Source organism: Ceratotherium simum, chromosome 35 (genome assembly GCF_057802395.1).
Source record: "Ceratotherium simum simum isolate JZ-2026a chromosome 35, ASM5780239v1, whole genome shotgun sequence".
Classification (NCBI taxonomy): domain Eukaryota; kingdom Metazoa; phylum Chordata; class Mammalia; order Perissodactyla; family Rhinocerotidae; genus Ceratotherium; species Ceratotherium simum.
This window is the reverse complement of record NC_141934.1, coordinates 25,639,387-25,660,950: the sequence shown is the minus strand read 5'-3', so window position 1 is coordinate 25,660,950 and position 21,564 is coordinate 25,639,387. Positions and strand designations below refer to the sequence as shown.

Below are 21,564 nucleotides of genomic sequence, written 5' to 3'. Positions count from 1 at the left end.
CCAAATGGTTTCACTGAAGAATTCTAGCAAATATTTAAAGAATTAACAACAATTCTATACAATCCCTCCTTGAAAACAGAAGAGGAGGGACTATTTCTCAATTCACTTTATGAAGTTAGGATTATCTTGATACCAATACCAGAAAGACAGTACCAAGAAAGAGTTACAGATCAATGTCCTTCATGAATATAGACAAAGAAACCTTAACAAAAAATTAGCAAACAGAATTCAGCAAAATATAAAAAGAATATATACACTATGGCAAAGTGGGATTTATTCCAGGGATGCAAAGCTGATTCAATATTCAAAAATCAATCAGTGTAATCCACTATATTAACAAGCTAGAGAAGAAAAATTATATGCTAATATTAATCAATGCAGAAAAAGCATTTGCCAAATTCAAAGCCCATGATTTTAAAACTCTCAGAAAAATAATAAAGGAATGGGACTTCCTCAATGTGATAAAGAGCATCTACAAAAAACCAACAGCTAACATTACACTGAAAGGAGAAATACTTAATGCTTCCTCCCCTAAAACTGGGAATAAGGCAAGGATGTCCCCTTTCACCACTCTTATTCAACATAATGCTACAAGTTCTAGCCAGTGCCATAAGGCAAGAAATGGAAATAAAAGGCATATAGGTCAGGAGGAAGAAATAAAACTGTCCCTATTTGCAGATGACTAATAGTCTAAGTAGAAAATTCCAAGGAATCTACAAAAAAAACTCTCAAACTAATAAATGAGTCCAGCAAGGTCACAGGATATAAGATAAACATAGAAAAAACTTAATTGTATTTCTAAAGACTAGCAAGAAACATGTGGACACCAAAATTAAAAACATGATACCATTTACAACCTTTCAACAAAAAATTAAATACTTCAGCATAAATCTAACAAGCCAGGTACAGAACTTGTATGCTGAAAGCTACACAATGCTCATGAAAGAAATCAAAGTTCTAAATAAACGGGAAAACATACCATGTTCATGGATCAGAAGGCTTAACATAGTACAGATATCAATTATCCTCAAATTGATATACAGATTTAACATAATTCCCATCAAAATCCCAGAAAGATTTTTTGTAGTTATAGACAAGATTATTCCTAAATTTATGAGGAAAAGCAAAGGAACTAGAACAGCCAAAATAATTTTTTTAAAAAAGAAGAAAATAGGAAGAATCAGTCAACTCAATTTCAAGGCTCACTATACAGACTGTGTGACATTGGCAGAGGGACAGACATACAGATCAATAGAACAGAGTAAAGAACTCAGAAATAGACAAATATACATATATGCCCAACAAGTTAGTAGTTTTTCACAAAGGTGCAAAAGGAATTTAATGGAAACAGTTAGTCTTTTCAACAAACGGTACTGAAGCAATTGGACATCCATAGGCAAAAAAGAAAGAAAGAAAGAAAAAGAAATGAACCTCAACTTAAGTCTCACACTTTATACAAAAAAAATTAACTCAAGGTTGATCACAGACTTAACTGCAAAACATAAAAATATAACATATTAGGAAAAAAAAGAAGAAAATCTTTGAGATCTAGGACTTGGCAGAGTCCTTAGACTTGACATCAAAAGCATGATTCAGGGCCGGCCCCGTGGCTTAGCGGTTAAGTGCACGCGCTCCACTACCGGCGGCCTGGGTTCGGATCCCGGGCGCGCACCGACGCACGGCTTCTCCAGCCATGCTGAGGCCGCGTCCCACATGCAACAACTAGAAGGATGTGCAGCTGTGACATACAACTATCTACTGGGGCTTTGGGGGGAAAATAAATAAATAAAATTATAAAAAAAAAAAAAAGCATGATTCATAAACGGGGAAATTGATAAACTGGACTTGATCAAAATTTTAAACTTTTGCTCTGCAAAAGATGCTATTAGGACAATAACAAGACAAGCTACTGGGCCAGCCCAGTGCCATAGTGATTAAGTTCACACGCTCTGCTTCGGCAGCCTGGGGTTTGCAGGTTCAGATCCCAGGCAAGGAACCTACATACCACTCATCAAGCCATGCTGTGGGGCGTCCCATATACAAAGTAGAGGAAGATTGGCACAGATGTTAGCTCAGGGACTATCTTCCTCACCAAAAAAAAAAAAAAAAGACAAGCTATAGAACAGGAGAAAATATTTGCAAATCACATATCCAATAAAGGACTAGTATCTATTTAGGAAGAACTCTCCAGACTCAACAGTGAAAAAGCAAACAGTAAAATTAGAAGATGGGCAAAAGACATTTCACTGAAGAGGGTATACAGATGGCCAACAAGCACATGAAAAGATGTTCAACATCATTAACCACTACAGAAATGCAAACCAAAACCACAATGAGATATCATTACACTGCTATCAGATGGCTAAAATTTTAAAAATAGTGACGATACCAAATGCTGGCCAAGATCCGGAGAAACTGGAACATACATTGCTGGTGGGAATGTACAATGGTACAGTCACTCTGGAAAACACGATGGCAGTTTAAAAAAAAAAAAAAAACTACACATGGAAGTACCATATGGCCCAGAAATTGTACTCCTGGGCATTTATTCCAGAGAAATGAAGACTCATGTTCACATAAAACGCTGTTCACAAATGTTTATTCATAATAGCCAAACCTGGAAACCACCTAGATGTCCTCCAACAGGTGAACAGCTAAACAAACTATGGTACATTGATACCATCGTGTTTTTTATTCACCAATAAAAAGGAACAAACCGTTGATACATGCAACAACTTGGATAAATCTCCAGAGAATTATGCTGAGTCAGAAAAGCCAATCCCAAAAGGTTACATCATATATTATATGGCACTCTTGAATGACAAAATTATAGAAATGGAGAACAGATTAGTGGTTGCTGGGATGGAGGACAGCATGGGGGTGAGGGCAGTGAGTGTGACTTTTTTTGTTTGTGTGTGTGAGGAAGATTAGCCCTGAGCTAACATATGTTGCCAATCTTCCTCTTTTTGCTGAGGAAGATTGGCCCTGGGCTAACATCCGAGCTCATCTTCCTCTACTTTACACGTAGGATGACTCCACAGTGTGACTTGATAAGCAGTGTGTAGCTCCGCACCCAGGATCCAAACCTGTGAACCCTGGGCCACCAAAGTGGAGGGCACAACTTAACCACTACGCCACCGGGCCAGCCCCCAGTGGGTGTGACTTTAAAAGAGCGACATGAGGAATCACGGTGGTCTGGAAATGCTCCGTCTTGACTGCGTCAAAGTCAATGTCTGGGTTGTGATTTGTACTATAGTTTTGCAAGAAGTTACCGTTGGAGGGAACTGAGTAAAGGGTACACAGGACTTCTCCGTGTTAATTCTTACAACTGCGTGTGAAATCTATAATTATTTCGAAATTTTAATTTTATAAAAAAAGTGTAAAGGTCACTTTATTTTTGGAGGAGAAAGCTTTGGGTCAGCAGAGTGTCAAAATGGCATCCCATCTTATCTTCACTCCCAGCTAAAGCCTCAAGATTAAGTTGAAGTCCCACAAAGCATTCTTTTTTCTTTTTTTGTGAGGAAGATCAGCCCTGAGCTAACATCCATGCCAATCCTCCTCTTTTTGCTGAGGAAGACCGGCTCTGAGCTAACATCTTTTGCCAATCCTCCTCCTTTTTTTCCCCCGCAAAGCCCCAGTAGATAGTAGCATGTCATAGCTGCACATCCTTCTAGTTGCTGTATGTGGGATGCCGCCTCAGCACAGCTGGAGAAGCGGTGCATCGATGCGCGCCCGGGATCCGAACCCGGGCCGCCAGTAGCGGAGCACGCACTTAACCGCTAAGCCACGGGGCTGGCCCAAGTATTCTTTATTAATGCTCAAAACTTGTTTGTTAACCATATCTATATACATACAAAAATTATAATTCAACTAAAACAATCTAAAAGAATTATTTTTGCATCCCAAAGTCTAAAAGGCAATAGATAGATGAATTATGTTACCTAGTGAGTTCCAGTTCAACCTCTTATATCCAGACCTAAACACTCTTACTAATTCCTGGGAATGATCGTCGAGGAGAAGAGATTCTGCCTCATTCAATGTTCCTGTAAGCATGTGATAATGATCCAACATACGCTGTATTCCATCTGTGTACCTGCACATTACAAGAAAGTCATGGACATGAGGAAAGTACAGTGGAGCTCATAAAAAGCTTAATAACCTTATAGACAGGTTACAAAAGACCGTTAACCAGCCTAAAACTCTGATCAAGAGATTTGCAGAAATTTAAAACAATGCCACTCTTCCCACTAACTTTCTTTTTTGGAAAATATTGGTTACTTTTCATTTAAAAATGTTATTTATGTTAACATGGAATAGGTTTTTTATTGTTATTTTTAGAGGAAACAATAAACGCACAGTGTAAACATTTCTTAGTTTTCATTTCTAATGTGGTAAATATTGGTAGTTATAAAATCCACAAAAATGAGAGCTTTTGGTGAAGGGAATTCTCAATAATTTTTAAGAGTGTAAAGGGATCCTGAGACCAAAAAGTGTACTGTTGATTTAAGAGGAGCATTTTTTTACCTAAGGAATTTGTCCTCCTGGAGAGCAACATTCCTTGCTAATTCCGGAACAGGGAATCCCAGCTGTTCCAAGTACTTTGCTTCATTAATAATCTCTCTGAGAGCAGGTGAAAAATTGATGGCAAAAACAGCCCCCCTGTCAGAGCTCGCAGAATCATCAGCAAGGGTAGAAGTCTGTGGAAGAGACGTTTCATAAGCGTGGAAGGGAGGTCCAAGAAGCAATCAGATTGACACAACCACGTTAAACGTGAATTGAAAAAGATCAATGTAGATTGACCAATGTCCTGACAGACTGGGGAGCTGGCTGGAACTAGCTAGAAGACATATTTTGTCTGGTGAACAGAGTTTTTAAAGAATTCAATTTAGTTGCCCACATTCGAAAACTGGGCAATTTCGTGTGAAAAACCAGAATTCTGGCTTCTCTTGAAAAATTGGAAAAACTGATAATATATGGCGAGAAGAGACTGGAGTTGGGGAGTAGCCGCCCCTGTTGATAGCACCTGAGCAGTCCTGTTCCCAGTAGGTCCAACCCGGCCCTCTTCACTCATTTTGGCTCCTATGTCAGAAGGAGAATTTCAGAGACCAACGACCTAAAACCTCCAGGCCGAGAACTTTCCTTCCTCACAGCTCGTGTTTATTTATGGCACACTTGCTGTGCGCCAGGCCCAGTGCTAAAGAAAAGGATGAATCATGTGAAATGGCATTTTTCTGTAGGTTAAAAATGCTTGACTGACAGCTGCTTCATATATGGTTCCATTAACACTCTGCATGTTTATGTCATCCGATCCAACTCATTTTACAAATGGGGAAAATGAGGCACAGGGTTAAGCCACTTGCCCAAGGAGTCAAAAGGGCTGCCCAACTCCAGCCCATTTCCTAACCATGGTGTTACGCGTCTCCATCTCTTTCCTTTCCGCCTCTCCTATTCTCCCCAGTTTCTGCCCTTCTTCGCCTTGGATTTTGGAATTACCTATCAATTTCGTGAGTGTCAACAAAGCAAACGTCAAGAAAGTGATGGGCGCCATCATCTTACACGGCCGCCATAATCTGGGACAAGGCTCTGGAAACACACACCTTCGTAAGCAGACTCTTCTTCATGAGAGTCGGCAGGATCTGCTCGGTCATCTCTCTCCACTGCTTGTACTTCTTATCTTCGTAGTCTTTCATTGTCCTACCCACTTCCAAATACTTTTGTTTCACCTATCAAAGAATTCAGGCAATTGTCATGTTGTCCTTGGAAATAACATTTTCTCCTCTCTCCCTCTTTAAAAAAAAATTATCTCTTAACATCTTTTGCAAAAGGAAGTAGACAAATTTGCACAAATTCTGGAGGGTTTGTTTGAGATGGGACAGCTTGAAATCCAGGCCGACCCGCAGGGATCAGCAAATCTCAGCTCGTGGGCTGCCCTCAGTACAGCCCACAAGCTGAGAATGGCTATTACATTTTTAAATGATTAGAAGAAAATCGAAAAGGACAACAATGCTTCAGTGACACGTGGAAACTATGAAATTCAAATTTCAGCGCCCATAAATGAAGCGTTTTTGGCACACAGCCACGTCTGTTCCTTTACATGTTATCTATGGCTACTTTCTTGCTACAAGAATTGAGTGCAACAGAGACTGTATGATCCATAAATGCCTAAAATATTTACTCGCTGGACCTTTAAAGATTAAACTCGTTGTCAACAACGAGTTGACAAAACGTTTGTCAACTCCCGAAATATAACATAGAAAAATCCATGGATGAGGGAGGGAGGGCATTATCAGAAAGATGGCGGTCACCCTCTAGAGCGGCTGAAGATCAAGCTGAGGGAGAGGCCTCCTCCAGGCCTCCCACCTGGAACAGGTCATATATATTAAGATGCCAAAGATAAAGAACACAAAAGGTAGTTTTAAATCTGAGTCCTAAATCGAGGACCGCGGGAAGGACCTTTTAAGCTGCAGGCGTGGATTTGAAACTGAGCTGCTTCTCACACAAGCAACTCTACGTGGCCTGCGAAATTACAAAAGGGGCAGTCCCAGCAAAGCATCCTACTTCTCTCCCTCGGTCACTGTCCAATATCTCCTCCACTTCTTGGAACCTGAGGATGGTGTGCTTAATCCGGAAGAACAGGGACCGTTCCCAGTAGATTGCACCGGCTACCGGAGGGTGATTCTTATACAGCGGCGGATTCTCAAGGTTCTGAACAAAGATTTTATTAACCACATCAATCTGAAAAGCAATCAAATGTATTCTGTAAGCGACTAAACATCATCGTTCTAGCCAAGAAAGACTTAACCAGAGATATGTGTCTTTAAAGAAATGAACATTGGAATGACAAGAAATATTCTAAGACATAGAATAATGTTTTTTACTACTTATTATTTACTACTTTTCCTTATACTCTCTGGTAATTTTTTCTTTGGTTTAACATATGCAATGCTCCAAATTGCCTTATAATTGCAGACTGTGTACTATCATTTGACTGACTTATTAGAAATTTTGAAATCTGTTCTAGACATGACTGGTGGCCAGGCCTGCATTGTGTGTGTGTGTCTGTCTGTCTGTCTGTCTGTCTGTGTGTCTGTGCATGTGCCACTGAGAGTTTATAATTATTTATTACGTATTATTTTTTAAATCATAGTAAAATACACTTCACATAAAATTTGCCATCTTAACCATTTTTAAGTGTACATTTCAATGGCATTAAGTACACTCACGTTGTTGTGCAACCATCACCACCACCTATCTCCAGAGCTCTTTTCATCTTCCAAAATTGAAACTCTTTCCCCATTAAACACTAACTCCCCACCACCCTCCCCCCAGCATTAGCAACTACCGTTCTACTTTCTGTCTCTATGACTTGGAGTACTCTGAGCAACTCATATAAGTGGAATCAGAGTGTATCAGTCTTTTTGTCACTGGATTATTTCACTTAACATAATGGCCTCCAGGTTCATCCATGTTGTAGTGTATATCAGAATTTCCTTCCTTTTTAAAGCTGAATAATATTCCACTGTACGGATAGACCACATTTTGTTTATCCATTCATCTAGCAATAGACACTTGGGTTGTTTCCACCCTTTGGTGACTGTGAACAGTGCTGCTGTGAACATGGTGTACAAATATCTGTTTGACATTCTGCTTTCTTTCGGGTATGTACCCAGGAATGGAATTGCTGGACCATAGGGTCTGGACCTGCATTTTAAAAGAAGCATTTCCACACTCTCAACTGGGTAATTAGGTGTGGGAGGCAGAATAATAGCCCCCAATAATGGTCCTGATCCCCAGAACCTGTGACTATGCTGCATTAGACGACAAAGAGGAATTGAAGTTGCAGATAGAATTAGGGTTGCCAATGAGCTGACCTTAAAGCAGGGAAGATTATCCCGGACTATCTGGGTGAGTCCATGTAACCACAAGGGTCGTTAAAACAGGAAGAGGGAGGCAGGGGAGAGGGTCAGAGCGATTGCTGCGGGAGTGGCCATTGCGGCTCTGAAGAAGGAAGGGGGCCACGAATCTCTAGACGCCGGAAAGAGCAAGGACCTGGATTCTCCCCAGAGACTCCAGAAAGGAATACAGCCCTGCCGAGACCTTGATTTCCACCCAGTGAGACGGGCAGACTTCTGGCCTCCAGGACTGTACGTAAGATAACAAATTTGTGTTGTTTTAAGTCACTATGTTTGTGGTAATTTGTTACAGCAGCAAGAGAAAACTAATATATAAGATCACTTTATCCTTTTATTTAATACTACCATGTTACCTAATTATTTCACATAGTCTCCCTTTATCTTCTTTTTTTTTTTTAAGATTTTATTTATTTATTTTCTCCCCAAAGCCCCAGTGAATAGTTGTATGTCATAGCTGCACATCCTTCTAGTTGCTGTATGTGGGACATGGCCTTAGCATGGCCGGAGAAGCGGTGCATCGGTGCGTGCCCGGGATCCAAACCCGGGCTGCCAGCAGCAGAGCGCGAGCACTTAATCGCTAAGCCACGGGGCCAGCCCTCCCTTTATCTTCTGAATCAGAGGATAAGCATTATTTTTTGTCTATTTCTTTCACTAGATACCCACTTCTTTGAAGGCAGAATCTGTATTTTGTGCATCTCTCTATGATTATTATGATTATTATTACCACTGACTCACACAGGGCCCATCACACTGTGAGGTATATATTGTACCTGATAAATTCTTATTGAATTTCTCCATTAAATAAGCAAACCCACTTTGTCTTGGTTACCTGTATTATGTGACATGCTTATTTGAGAAAACTCCAGTTTCTCTGAATTAGATGGGAAAGACAGATAACAGCGTGACTCAATGGTCCACGTTTTGCCAAGTGTGTTGTCTCTGCTATGGCAGCTATAGATCTTTCAGTTACCTCTTTGCAATACTGTGCAAGAATATCATTAAATTTCATCATCATCTGTCGATTAACAGCCTCCCGTGAACGAATGTGCTTAAATTTTAAAAGCATGTCGAATGCGGCTTCAGCCGATCGAAGTGTCTTAAAAGATTCATCAATAAAATTTTTTGCTTCTTTCTCAATAACCTGCCAAAAAAAAAAAAAAAGTCAAAGAAAACAGCTCTCATCCTTGTAATTATCCTGCAAATGCAAAACGACAAGAAACTAGCAAAAGACAAATCAGTGCCTTGAGAAGGGTTTCCACGGTGCTTTCAAGGAAGCTGGTGTCCAGTTAAAAAGAGCAGACTGGTTGCGGTGGTTTTCTGCTCTCCCCCCAACCAGCTCAAAATCACGGAAAAGGAATTTTCTAAAGCACAGTCGTGCCTCACTTAACGGCGGGGATAGGTTCTGAGATATGCGTCGTTAGGTGATTTCATCGTTGTGTGAACACCATAGAGTGTGCTTACACACACCTAGATGGTACAGCCTGCTACACTCCTAGGCTGTATGGTACTGATCTCATGGGACCACCATCGTATATGCTGTCCATCGTTGACCAAAATGTCATTATGCGGCACATGACTGTAGTAACTTATATAAACAAGAAAATGGAAGAGGACACAACAGCAAAGAAGATAGTACAGAAGCTTTTGGAAGGAGTTTTTTTAACAGAAGGCAGAGAATTACAACCTAACGCTGGCAATAGGGGAGCTGGCGGGGACCTGTGTGCTCCCCACAGAAAGCTCTGGGAGGCTGAGCATTTAGAGGCACCAGGCACAGGAAGGGGAGGGGCAAACAGAAGCTCCTTCCACCCTGCACAGCCGGGCCATCATGCATCCTCTATACCCCCACCCCACCCCACTCTACAAAGACCGAAAGGTTAGTTCTAGAAAAATTAAATCATTAAAATAGATGTCCCATGAAACCTTTCTTAGGAAGTTACTAAAGAACGTGCCTGGGCAAAACAAAGGAGTAAACAAGGAAAGAGGAAGACGTGAAATCTAGAAGACAGGATCCAACACAGATGAGAGAAGATAGGAAGTCCTAGGGCAACTGTTTTGAAACAGGTCTGAAGAGCAAACAATGTAGACTGGGGCAGAAAGACAGCAAGCTCTGGGAGAAAGACCTCCAGGAAAATAATAGCACTGATATGTTTGAGTAGATGGAACCCAATATTGATAGGTGTGTGGCAGAGATGTTAGAGCAGTTGGAAAAAATTAACAATGCATATGTAAATAACCAGGCAAATGAAAATAAAAGCAATGACTAACTCCAGGAAAAACGAAGGGTTGGACAAGAAAGGGGGCATGGTTATGATGGCTTCTCGGCTCAGCAGTGAACAATATTTGCATAGACATAATGAGTAAACGCTGACCACTAATTTAACCAAAAGTTATCATAAAACTATGTTACATGACAGAGAGGCAAAGGGGGGCTAGGAATAGGACAGTCAAGTCTATGTCTACTCTGAAAAGTTAATAGATGCCTAAAACTGATTATATTTGATAAATCAGTAAATAACCACACTGGTATGTTCATTAGGAAATATGGAGGCAAGTAACAAAAGAAACACCTAGAATTGTGAGAAATGACAGCAGAATGGAGGCGGAGAGGGGTTAAGCATGGGGCTGCTTTATCTTATTATGGGCCTTTTAGTATTACCTGACTAAGCAACTTTGATGAAAAGTTCAATTTAAAAATAAATAACATTTAAAATAGAAGCTGAGAATAAATTGGACACAATTAAAATGGAAATGTTTATGCAACCCAAGAGGAACTGTCTGAGGTTGCCCATATAAAAAGATGCTCTGAGGTTATAAAAATAATTACGTAAGACATAAAAGGGGGAGGCCACTGATAGTGCCAATTATATACCCAACCACTCCGTATAAATGCTACCGTGTCTGCCCGACTTAAACTTATTCCACCTGGGGAGTAACTTATTCCACCTGGGGAGTAGGAGTGGGAACAAAGAAGACTGAGGAATGTTCACTTTTACCTTCTGCTCTTCTGTATTGTTTATATTTTTTACAAAAAGCAGGTATTACCTTTTGTGATTAAAAAAAATGACTCTAAGCATCATTCAATAACCCAACAAATTTAACAAGGGGAAGACGTGGCGTCCATGTCCAAGATCAAATGGACGGAGGTGTTACTTGCCAGAACTTCAATCTTGAATTCATCCATCACGTATTTCCAGTACTGGGAGGACTTGTTGCTGAAGGGGTCAAAGGTCAGGTTCTCCATGGGGGTGACCAGGCTGTCCACCCTGCACAGGACGTCGTCGATGCGCTTGGGATCCCCTGTCACTGCTTTTAGTTCTGGACCAAATATGTTGTGAAATTCCTCCAAAACCTGTCCAATCGAACAAACATGAGGAGATTACCATCAGGTTTTCTCACGACTGTTGTAACCACAGATGGATTGCATGTCTGGATTTGCCTGAGGGCAAGAATTATGGCACACAGGCAACCTCCTCCCTGTCTAAGCCCTTTGGTACTATGCCCACGGCACACAGGACAAGATCCAGACGCTCTGACACAGCTTACAAGGTAGGCACGTTCGGGCCCCTACCTATGCCTCCAACCTCTTCCCATACTGCTGTTCCCTGCCACCGTGCAGCCACCCCCGCCCTCTGTCAGTTCCATGCTCCTTTCTGTCTCAGGGCCTTTGCACTTGCTGTTCGAAGTACCTAGCTAGCTACTACTCATCATCAAATATTACTTTGTCATGTCTGACCCTTTAGAGCAGGTCACACACTGATACACACTTCCAGAGCCCCCTCAACTGTTCTTTTCATGCACTCACCTCAGCTGTAGCTATGCATTTGTGTGATTATTGTGTCTACCCTCTCTCTCTTCTACTAGACTGACTGTAAGCTCCACGAAGACATGTATGTGTTTGCCAGGGCCAGCCTCATATGTGTGCAAACCAGACAGGCACAAAGGGCCCCAGGCTCAGAGAGGCCCCACACTGGGTGTAAGGCTCTGCTATTACCAACTTGAAATTCTTAATAATTTTATCTTTGAACTTGGGTTTTGTAAATGAGGTGTGACGGGACAATTGTGCACGCGTGTGAGCAGAGGAGATGAGCGGGATCTGCGTGTCTGCCGTTCCACGTCACTCCACTCACAGACAGCGTGTGACGGCCCAGGGGCAGGGAATTCTGGTGGAGCCACGATGCGTGGGAGTTCAGGAGACTCAAGGCCGGTACAGGTGAGCGTGCTGCACCTACGATGAGTCCACGAGGACACCGAGAGCTCAGAGGCCACATTTTCCCTTCAAAACACAGCTTCAAATGCAGAAGGAAGGCTAAGAAACGTTCTGAGAAACACTCCTGACTGAGGAACCCTGTGCTGTGTTGTTTCTTCCTCCTGTTGCTTCCCTGTGTTAGCCAACTGCTCACACTGACAGGGGTGGCGCGGAAGGAGCGGCAGAGGCGGGACAGCTCACGACCCCTCCCCTCTCAGCCCTGCCTCACTCCTCACCAAGCTGAAGGTGGAGACCCTGGAGAGCGTGCTGGCATCGAGAAGTGAAAACCAGCTGCGTGCGCTGTGCGTGGTGTTTGCACTGTTCTGGTGACAGTGAAATACACCTGCACGTACCAGCTACGGAGTACAACCTGTGTCGTTTCGGGGATTCCATTCATGAGTTAAATGCCTTAATATTTGCGTTTTAAGTCGACACTGCACAATATAAAGATGAATGGTAAAATTCACACTAATAATTTAAACGTTTAATTTTTCTTTACATTGCTACAGTCGTGGCAAACAGGCCAGGGCAGGACACGTCAGAAGGAGGAAAGACCTTTATACTTAATACTTCTAACAGCATTTTTTCCTGCTGTCTGAACAAGGGGTCCCACATTTTCGTTTGCTCTGCAGTGACCGAGCCAGCCCTGGGTTTTGCTCACCACTGTTTCTCAAGCAGCAAACAGTGCCTCGCCCGTGGTGAGTTCTCAATAAAGATTTAGAATGAAGGAATGGCTGGACCTTCATGAGACAAGGACTGGCTAATTCATCCAATCAGCCACAAGCCCTTTGCACACTCGTTCAAAAGAGAGTGGGATCAGATAAACAAGGGAGGCACCGGCAAACAGGTAGCAGTTGAAGCAATGGGCAAGGATGACATGGCTTAAGGAGAGAGTGAAGAGACAAGGTCTCAGGCCACCTCTGAGGAACCCCAACATTTAACGTAAAGTCAGAGGAGGAGGATTTTGCAAAAGACACCAACAAGGAACGGCCAGAGGTCAAAGAAAAACCAAAAGTGGGAGGAGGAAGGGACGTCACAAAAGACAGGAAAAGTTGTGAAAGGTCTGGTGTGCTCTGGAATATTCTGGTACATTCTGTATGCTCTTTCAAGGGTTTCTCCTTACCGGACCCTGTCTGTCTCCCAGCCTCTACCTGACGTGGAGAGGCCCACTGTCAAAAAGCCAAATTTCTTCCCATCGGGCAAATTCCAACTGCAAATTCCAATTCCACCTTGGCATGCATGAAAGAAAATGCACTCCAGCCTCCCCACCTGCAAAATGTCGTAGAGATCCTGGCAGATGGTGGCCATGTAATCCGTTCTCTCAAATAGCCGTTTGCGGTCAAACTCCCACCGAGCTTCTCTCCCGGAAGCCTCGATCTTGGCTCTGATGTCGAAATAGGCCTTTTTCCACAGCTTGAGGGTGTTCTTAGCCTCCAAGGTTTTCTGTTGGGCACTCGCTCGATTTTCTCTGTGAAGCAGAGAGATGATGCGATGGGAGGGAAGGCAGAGCTGTGGTGGGTCAGAGCCACAGTCCCCAGAGGAGCAGGTTTCTAAGGGGAGAATTCTAAGCAAGGAGCAGAGCATTCCTGATTTGACGGCCTCGTCGCGGAAAGCTTACGGGTGAGCCGCTGCTCTGCTGCTGTTTGCAGGGGTGCGGGCAGGAATTCCACGCTGCGACCCAGGCTGACCCTGGCTGCAGCCTCCCGCCCAGTGTACGAAGCTGTGGTTCACCCGGGAAGCTTTCTGTGAGAGCCGGAGGGGAGCGGGTGGCCTTGGGTGCCAGGCCAGAAGTCCACAGTGGGGGCTGCCACACCGGAGCAGAATGACAATGCCGAGATTTTGGTATCTATTTCATCTGTATAGATTTTTTTTTAAGAAAGTGAAAAAAGATCTGTGTCTCCTTTAACATTTGATCCTCAGAGGCTGTTCGCCTCTGGGGGGTCCTCGTCTGGGGTCCAGGCCTGAGGATCCTCTGACCCTCTGCCTTGATCTCTCCAAGGATAACTGAGGAAGAAGATCCCGACTACAATATAATAACCTCTATATCCACAATGGAGTTTTATTTGGCCATGAAAAGGAGGGAAGAACTGACGCCTGCTACAACATGGATGAACCTGGGAAACATCATGCTGAACGAAAGAAGCCGATAATCAAAGACCACGTTTGTGGGAATGCTCAGAATAGGCACATGCATAGAGACGGAAAGGAGATTAGTGGCTGCCCAGGACCAGGGGTGGGGAGGGTGGGGATGACAGCTAAAGGGTACCAGGTTTCTTTTGGGGGTGAAGAAAATATTCTAAAATTGATTATGGTGATGGTTGCACAACTCTGTAAACAAACTAAAAGCCATTGAATTGTACATTTTAAATGGGTGAATTGTGCGGTGTGTGAATTATGTTTCAATAAAGCTGTCTAAGATCTTAAGACAAAACCAGTGTCGTCACTTCTTACTTGAACAAAGTCCGCAGATTCACCACCTTGCAGACCCTTTCGGCGATTTCCCAGGCAATCCGCTCCATGAGGGGAATCATCCTTTCGTCCCGATTGTAGTGTCGCGAGATGATCCACACGATCCTCAGGGCGCTCATCATGGAGGGGATCGTTTCCAACACAACGTGGAAGCTGGATCCGTGCGTTATGTTCTAACCCGGGAGACCCGTGCAAAGGAGAGAGCAACGCGAGCAACCTCAGCCTTGGGGTCAAACAGTGTAATCAAGCAACAGGTGTGCAGAAAGTCTCCCCCTCTTAATTAAAAAAATGTGCTTACCATGGGAGAAAGTGTTTAACAAATGAAGTGCAAAATAGGTCTGTATGCATTGACATGGAAAGATAGATAAGACAATTAAAGTAAATAGAGCAGTTTGCAGAAGTGTATACAAAGTATGAGAGTGTGTGTGTGTATATATATTACATACATATATAAATACAGAATATTTAGTGGCAAGAGTGCCACTAAATGAATCAAAGCTGCCACTCTAGAGGTGACCTTAGCCAGTGTTTTCCAGATAATGTGTCCCCCTGGCAGGAAGGGAGATGATTTTGACAGCATGCAGAACTTGATAAAAATATATTTATTTTAATGTGTATTAGAAAAACATATATAACTGGTATATCAAACTCACAATTGCACAGGTATTATTGTTTAAGATGAAGCTAAATTACACACACACACACACACACGAATAAATTTAAAGTCAACTTAAAGAAAAGTAAGGTTCAAGTGCACAAAGGGATGCTAAAATCATGAGAGCGGTACAAGAGTGACGGAGGCTGGGCTCTCACTGATCTTCACAAACCATGCATCTTGCAGAGAAGATAAGCAAATCCCAGAGAAGAAAATGACATTGTCACTAACAGCAACCCAGTGGCAGATTCCACTTGTCCCTCAAGCCCTCGGACTCGATTGGTTGTTGTAGCACTTACACAGTCAGCACCACTTGTGTGTGTGTATATATATACACTATATATATGCTATATGTATACACTACATATACACACTATACATACATTATATATATATACACATTCTATATACACCATATATATATACTATAAGTACAGTATATATATACTACATACACTATATACTCACTATGTATACACACTATATATATACACACTATATATACACTATATGTATACACTATATATACACTATGCATACATTATATATATACACACTCAACATACACCATATATATACTGTAAATACAGTATATATACACTATATATATATACACTATACATACATTATATATACACACTCTATATACACAGATATATATACTATAAATACAGTATATATACACTACATACACTATATACACACTATGTATATACATTATATATATACACACTATATATACACTATATGTATACATACACTATATATATACATACTCTATATACACCATATATATACTATAAATACAGTATATATATACTACATACACTATATACACACTACATTATACACATTATATATATATACTATATGTATACACTATACATACACTATATATATACATACTCTATATACACCATATATGTACTACAAATACAGTTTATATACACTACATACACTATATATACACTATATATACATACTATATATACACTATATGTATACACTATATATATATACACTATACATACATTATATATATACACACTCTATACACACTATATATACACCATCTATATACTATAAATACAGTATATATACATACTACATACACTATATATACACTATATATATACACACACACTATATAGATACACTATGCACTATATGTATACAGTATATATACACACTATACATACATTATATATGTACACACTCTATACACACTATAAATACAGTATATATACACTACACACACTATATACACACTATATATATATATACACTATATACAGACTATATACATGTATGTACACACTTGTGCGACTTGCACAGCTGTTGTGCCAGTTGCTTCCCCAGCACCGCCCTTGACGTGCTGAGCGCTTTCATTGCTAAGTTCATTTGAGCCTTCCCGCAACCATATGAGGTAGGTTCCCTCCTTGTCCCTGTTTTCCAGAGAAGGAAACAGGCTCAGAGAGGTTGCACACGCAGATCTGGGGGACTCCAGGACCTGGGCCTGCACCACATGGTGCTTCCCCACACATAGCATGCCCTCAGCCACACAAATAGGAGTTGTGCTGGTCTCACTGCTGGGACAAGAACAGTTCCTAGCCTTGGAATATCGCAGCTTCACAGGATAAATTCAGAGGAGAGAGGAATCCCAAAAAAGGAAATTTCACTCCTGCGCTACTGGTGGGAATGTAAAACTGTACAGTGGCTCTGGAAAACAGTTTGGTGGTACCTCAGACAGTTAAATATGGAATTCCCACATGACCCAGCAATCCTTCTCCTAGGAATATATCCAAAAGAACTGACAGCAGGGACTCAAACAGCTATCTCTACACCAATGCTCATAGCGGCATTATTCATCAGAGCCAAAATGTGGAAATAACCTGCACCCATCAACAGATGGATGGATAATGTGGTGGATCCATACAATGGAATATTATGGAGTCTTAAAAAGGAATGAAATTCTGACATATGCTACAACATGGATGAACCTTGAAAACATGATGCCAAGTGGAATAAACCAGACACAGAAGGACAACTATTGTATGATTCCACTTACATGAAATACCCAGAACAGGCAAATTCATAGAGACAGAAAGTAGAAGACAGGTTACCAGGGGCTGGGGGGAGGGGAGAGCTATTGTCTAAGGGGAACAGAGTTCATGTTGGGGATGATGAAAAGGTTTTGCATATAGATAGTGATGATGGGTACACAGCATTGTGTATGTATTTAACCACTTAATAAATATTATGTTATACATATTTCACCACAATTTTTAAAACGCTGAATTAAAAAAAAGGGAATAAAATCCACGTGAGATCTGATTTTCAGGGCTGACTTTCCAAAGAGCAGTAGGCCCAGCGTACCTTGAAATGGCGTTCCACGGTGGAAAGAAAACGCACGTTGTCTGAGGCCTCCATGTGGAGCTTGAACAAGTCAGTTAACACTGGCTGCAGGTTAGCCACCAGCATAGAATCTGATTTCCTGATAACATCCAAGACTTTTCTGACTATTGGAAGTTTTGTCTGCTCATGGAGTGCACTTAGAGTTGCATTTCTTTCCCGCCAGAATTCAATTTCAGCCAGAGGACCATTTCCCTGAGAGGTGACACGAACACACAGACAACTGTCATCATGACTGCAGAGTAGACTGCACTTGTGGTTGTTTCTCCAGGACCCACTCCTCTCTTTCAAACTGCTTCGTATAGGGACCAATCCATACAAGGACTCAGGCATGGGTGCTTGACCTAGGATAGTACACTCACAATGAATCTCAGGACTCCAGCTGGGAATATTAGACAAAGACACTCCTTCTCTCTCTGGATAATGTGGTGTGAGGAAGTGGGGCCAGGCTGCTACAAATTGTTACCATGAAGGAAACCAGCCTGAGGAGGAAGCCCCCACAGAGAGGAGGATGGAACCAGGAGATTCACAGAGAAACACAGCCAGAGTCCTGATCAAACCATACCTGAAACCAGACCTGCCTCTGGACGTTTCAGTTATGTGAGCCAACAAAATTCTCTTTCTTGTTGAAGCCAGCTGAGCTCCGTTTCCTGTTTTGGCAGCACAAGCAATATGACTGATGCACAGTATTATCTTTATCAATCCAGGGAGCTGTCTGGTAGCACACTAACATCAGAAAGCCCAAGAAGGATATCTTGGGTACGTCTACTTTGATCTTTTAAGGAGGTCACAAAACAGTAAGAAGAGAGGCTAGGTCACAGAGAGCCCCGGATTCCTGGCCTGCTCTTTCTCGGGGTGGCAGGCGTGAACTGTAACAGGGATCTTCGAAAGCACTGCAGAAGTTACCTGAGGTGTCTTTTTCAGCTGGCCCTCGACAGCTGTGGATATCTGATTCAGCCAGTTGATCACACACTGCTCCAAGATCTCAACGGTTTCCGGGTCAGCCGCCAGGTAGGACACCTCACCGTCTACACTGATGCTGGGCATTTCCAACTTGATCTCACCTAGTAGAATAAAAATGGTGAGTCAGCCACTCGTTTGGGAAACATGATTACAGAAAATAATGTTCAAGTTAATCAGCTGCTCTTGTCTCCATATATTAGTATAATAAGGTTGGATACGTCCTCTGTCCTAATCTATCTATATCTCCTTCTCTTTCATTAGACTGTAACTAAAACATTTTAGATCATTGTTCCAGTATCAAGTTCAACCAAAATGACTTAGTTATTTAAGATGTTCCTGAATTTACAACCTAGTGACTTCCATTTAAAAATTGAACAACCAACCAGAGATCAAAAGATACTTGAGAAAACCTCCAGCATGAAACAGTCCAAGATAAATTAGAAACCATGACCTCAGAGGAAAGTGGGATAATGTAAAGAAAAGAAGAAGAAATAATTTTTTAAATCCCAACTATTAGTCTCAGAGATTTCAGACAACATGGCATCCATCAAACAAGAACAGAATGCTGTAGAAAAGGTACAATCACAAAATAAGAGGTCTTAAAAATTAAAAATGTGATAGCTAATATGAAAAATTCAATCAAAGGTTGGGAAGATAAGAGTTGAGGAAAAGTTCAGGAAAATAGATAACAAAAACAGAGACAGAAAATACAAAAGGAAAGATAATGAATCAACAGCATCCATCCAACAAGAACATTAGCAAGAGAGAACAGAGACAAATAGTGGAGGAAATTATCAAGGGAATTTTCCAGAATGAAAGCCTAGGTCTTCAGACTGAAAATACAGAGTGCTTAGCAAAACGAAAGGAAAAGGAACCACACAAAGGCCCATCACCATGACACTAGGGATATAGAGACGATCCTGAAAGTTGATATTAAGGGGAGGAGAAAAAAGGCCACCTAAAAACAAAAAGGAAAACCAAAAGAGCATCCATTTTCTCATCAGGAACACCGGGTGCTGGAAAATGATGAAGAAAACTGTATTCAAAATTCTGTGCTAGAATTATTTTCAACTTAGTCTTCTAGACCCCGACAAATTACAGTCGTCCCCCCTTATCCTCAGGGGATGCATTCCAAGACCCCCAGTGTATGCCTGAAACCACGGATAGTACTGAACCCTGCATATACTATGTTTTTTCCTATACATACATACCTATGATAAAGTTTAATTTATGAATTAGGCACAGGAAGAGATTAACAATAACTAGTAATAAGATAGAACAGTTATAACAATATGCTATAACAAAAGTTAATGTAGATCTTAGGAATCTCGGCACATGATTTTTTTTCTTTCGTTATTAAGTCGAGAACTTGCACCTTAAAGGAAGCACTTTACAGCTTCTCTTTGGCATATCTGAATTGCCAGCATCACTGCTCCTGCACTTTGGGGCCATTAAGTAAAATAAGGGTTGCTTGTACACAAGCACTGTGACACCGCAACAGTCTATCTGATAACCCAGACGGCTACTAAGTGACTGGTGTGCAGGAAGTGTATACAGCATGGACGTGCTGGACAAAGGGACGAGTCACGTCCCGGGCAGGACAGAGCAGGACGGTACAAGATTTCATCACGCTACTCAGAACGGCACGCAATTTCAAATTTATGAATTGTTTATTTCTGGAATTTTCCATTTAATACTTTCAGACAGTGGTTGACCACGGGTAACTGAAATCGCGGAAAGCGAAACCGTGGATAAACGGGGACTACTGTATTAACTAACTACGAAGATAGAATAAAGTCATTTTCAGACACGCAAGTTCGCATACAATTATTTCCCACACCCCTTTTCTAAGCAAGTTACTTAAGGATATATTCCTGCACAAGAGGGAGTAAAACCCAACTAGAGAAAAAGAGCTGGGACCCAGGAAACACTGCGTCTGGGCTGGCAGCCACGCAACACGCTGAGAGAGCAACTAGCCCGCGTGGCACCAGAGAACGGGGACATCGGAAGGGAGGGTGACAACCAAGAGCGCTGTACAACATGTTATTTATAAGATATTTTAAGAAAAGACCCGCAACTGGGAATGCTCGGGAAGGAAGGGAACAGCTGGACAGGAAAGGAAAGATGATCCAAGTGTCCAACTCTGCTCCGTAGTCAATAATACTCCCATAGCCGTAATAACGTGAAAACACCGGTCACTATCTAATGGAAAGAAGGAATGTAACTATCACGGAAGCCCAGGAGGGAGGAGGGGATGGACTCTCCATTGTCAAGCCAGGAAATAATACCTAACATCCACGATTAAGCAGCAGCCCCAGTGTCAGCACACGCTTTAGAGACGAGGCGGAACTATCAATAGAAACAGCCGAAGAATTAAAGAAGTCGCCTGGAGGGAGCAGAACCGCCGGGTACGGAAGGTGAGGGGCGTCAGTTTTTCATCTCACTCTATCTGTTAGCGCTATTTAATTTTTGTAAACCTTATGTACGTATTACTTTAAAAATATATCATAAATACATATACTTATATACACATATTTATTAATATGTTTAATATAAGTATATTTGCTACATGCATGCTAATACAATACACATATTAACAACTCATGCCACCACAGATTACCAGACATTTATGATCTCATGCATCTTAAAGAAAAAGGGTAAAAGAGCTTTTTTAACTGACAGCCAATTACCTTTAAAAAGCTATTCGTAAATGTCCCATAAATAAAAACAAATTTCTTCCTCGAGATGATGTTATAGAATAGGGGTTGGCAAACTTGTTCTTAAAGCGCCAGATAGTGAACATTTTCAGCTTTGCAGACCAAGAGGTAAAACTGAAGAGAGAACGTAGGTCCTTATATAATCATTTAAAATCTAACCATTTAAAGCTGTAAATGCTGTTCTTAGCA

The 21,564-nt window shown here is 41.6% G+C and overlaps 1 protein-coding gene across 3 annotated transcripts in view; it reads right to left on the bottom strand.

The window, feature by feature from the left end:
* The window catches only part of DNAH10 (dynein axonemal heavy chain 10), a 137,748-nt gene that overhangs the window by 101,829 nt on the left and 14,355 nt on the right, over positions 1–21,564 (bottom strand). For 2 of the 3 annotated variants that reach the window (XM_087423421.1, XM_087423422.1), the window contains 10 exons: positions 18,602–18,759; positions 17,660–17,890; positions 14,611–14,801; positions 13,429–13,627; positions 11,068–11,262; positions 8,884–9,054; positions 6,559–6,735; positions 5,598–5,723; positions 4,525–4,697; positions 3,942–4,093 (listed from right to left, as the gene is read on the bottom strand). In XM_087423421.1, the coding sequence (XP_087279547.1) occupies positions 3,942–4,093; positions 4,525–4,697; positions 5,598–5,723; positions 6,559–6,735; positions 8,884–9,054; positions 11,068–11,262; positions 13,429–13,627; positions 14,611–14,801; positions 17,660–17,890; positions 18,602–18,759 (1,773 nt within the window). The remainder of the gene's footprint in view (positions 1–3,941; positions 4,094–4,524; positions 4,698–5,597; positions 5,724–6,558; positions 6,736–8,883; positions 9,055–11,067; positions 11,263–13,428; positions 13,628–14,610; positions 14,802–17,659; positions 17,891–18,601; positions 18,760–21,564) is intronic. The other variant, XM_087423423.1, reaches the window with a different exon arrangement.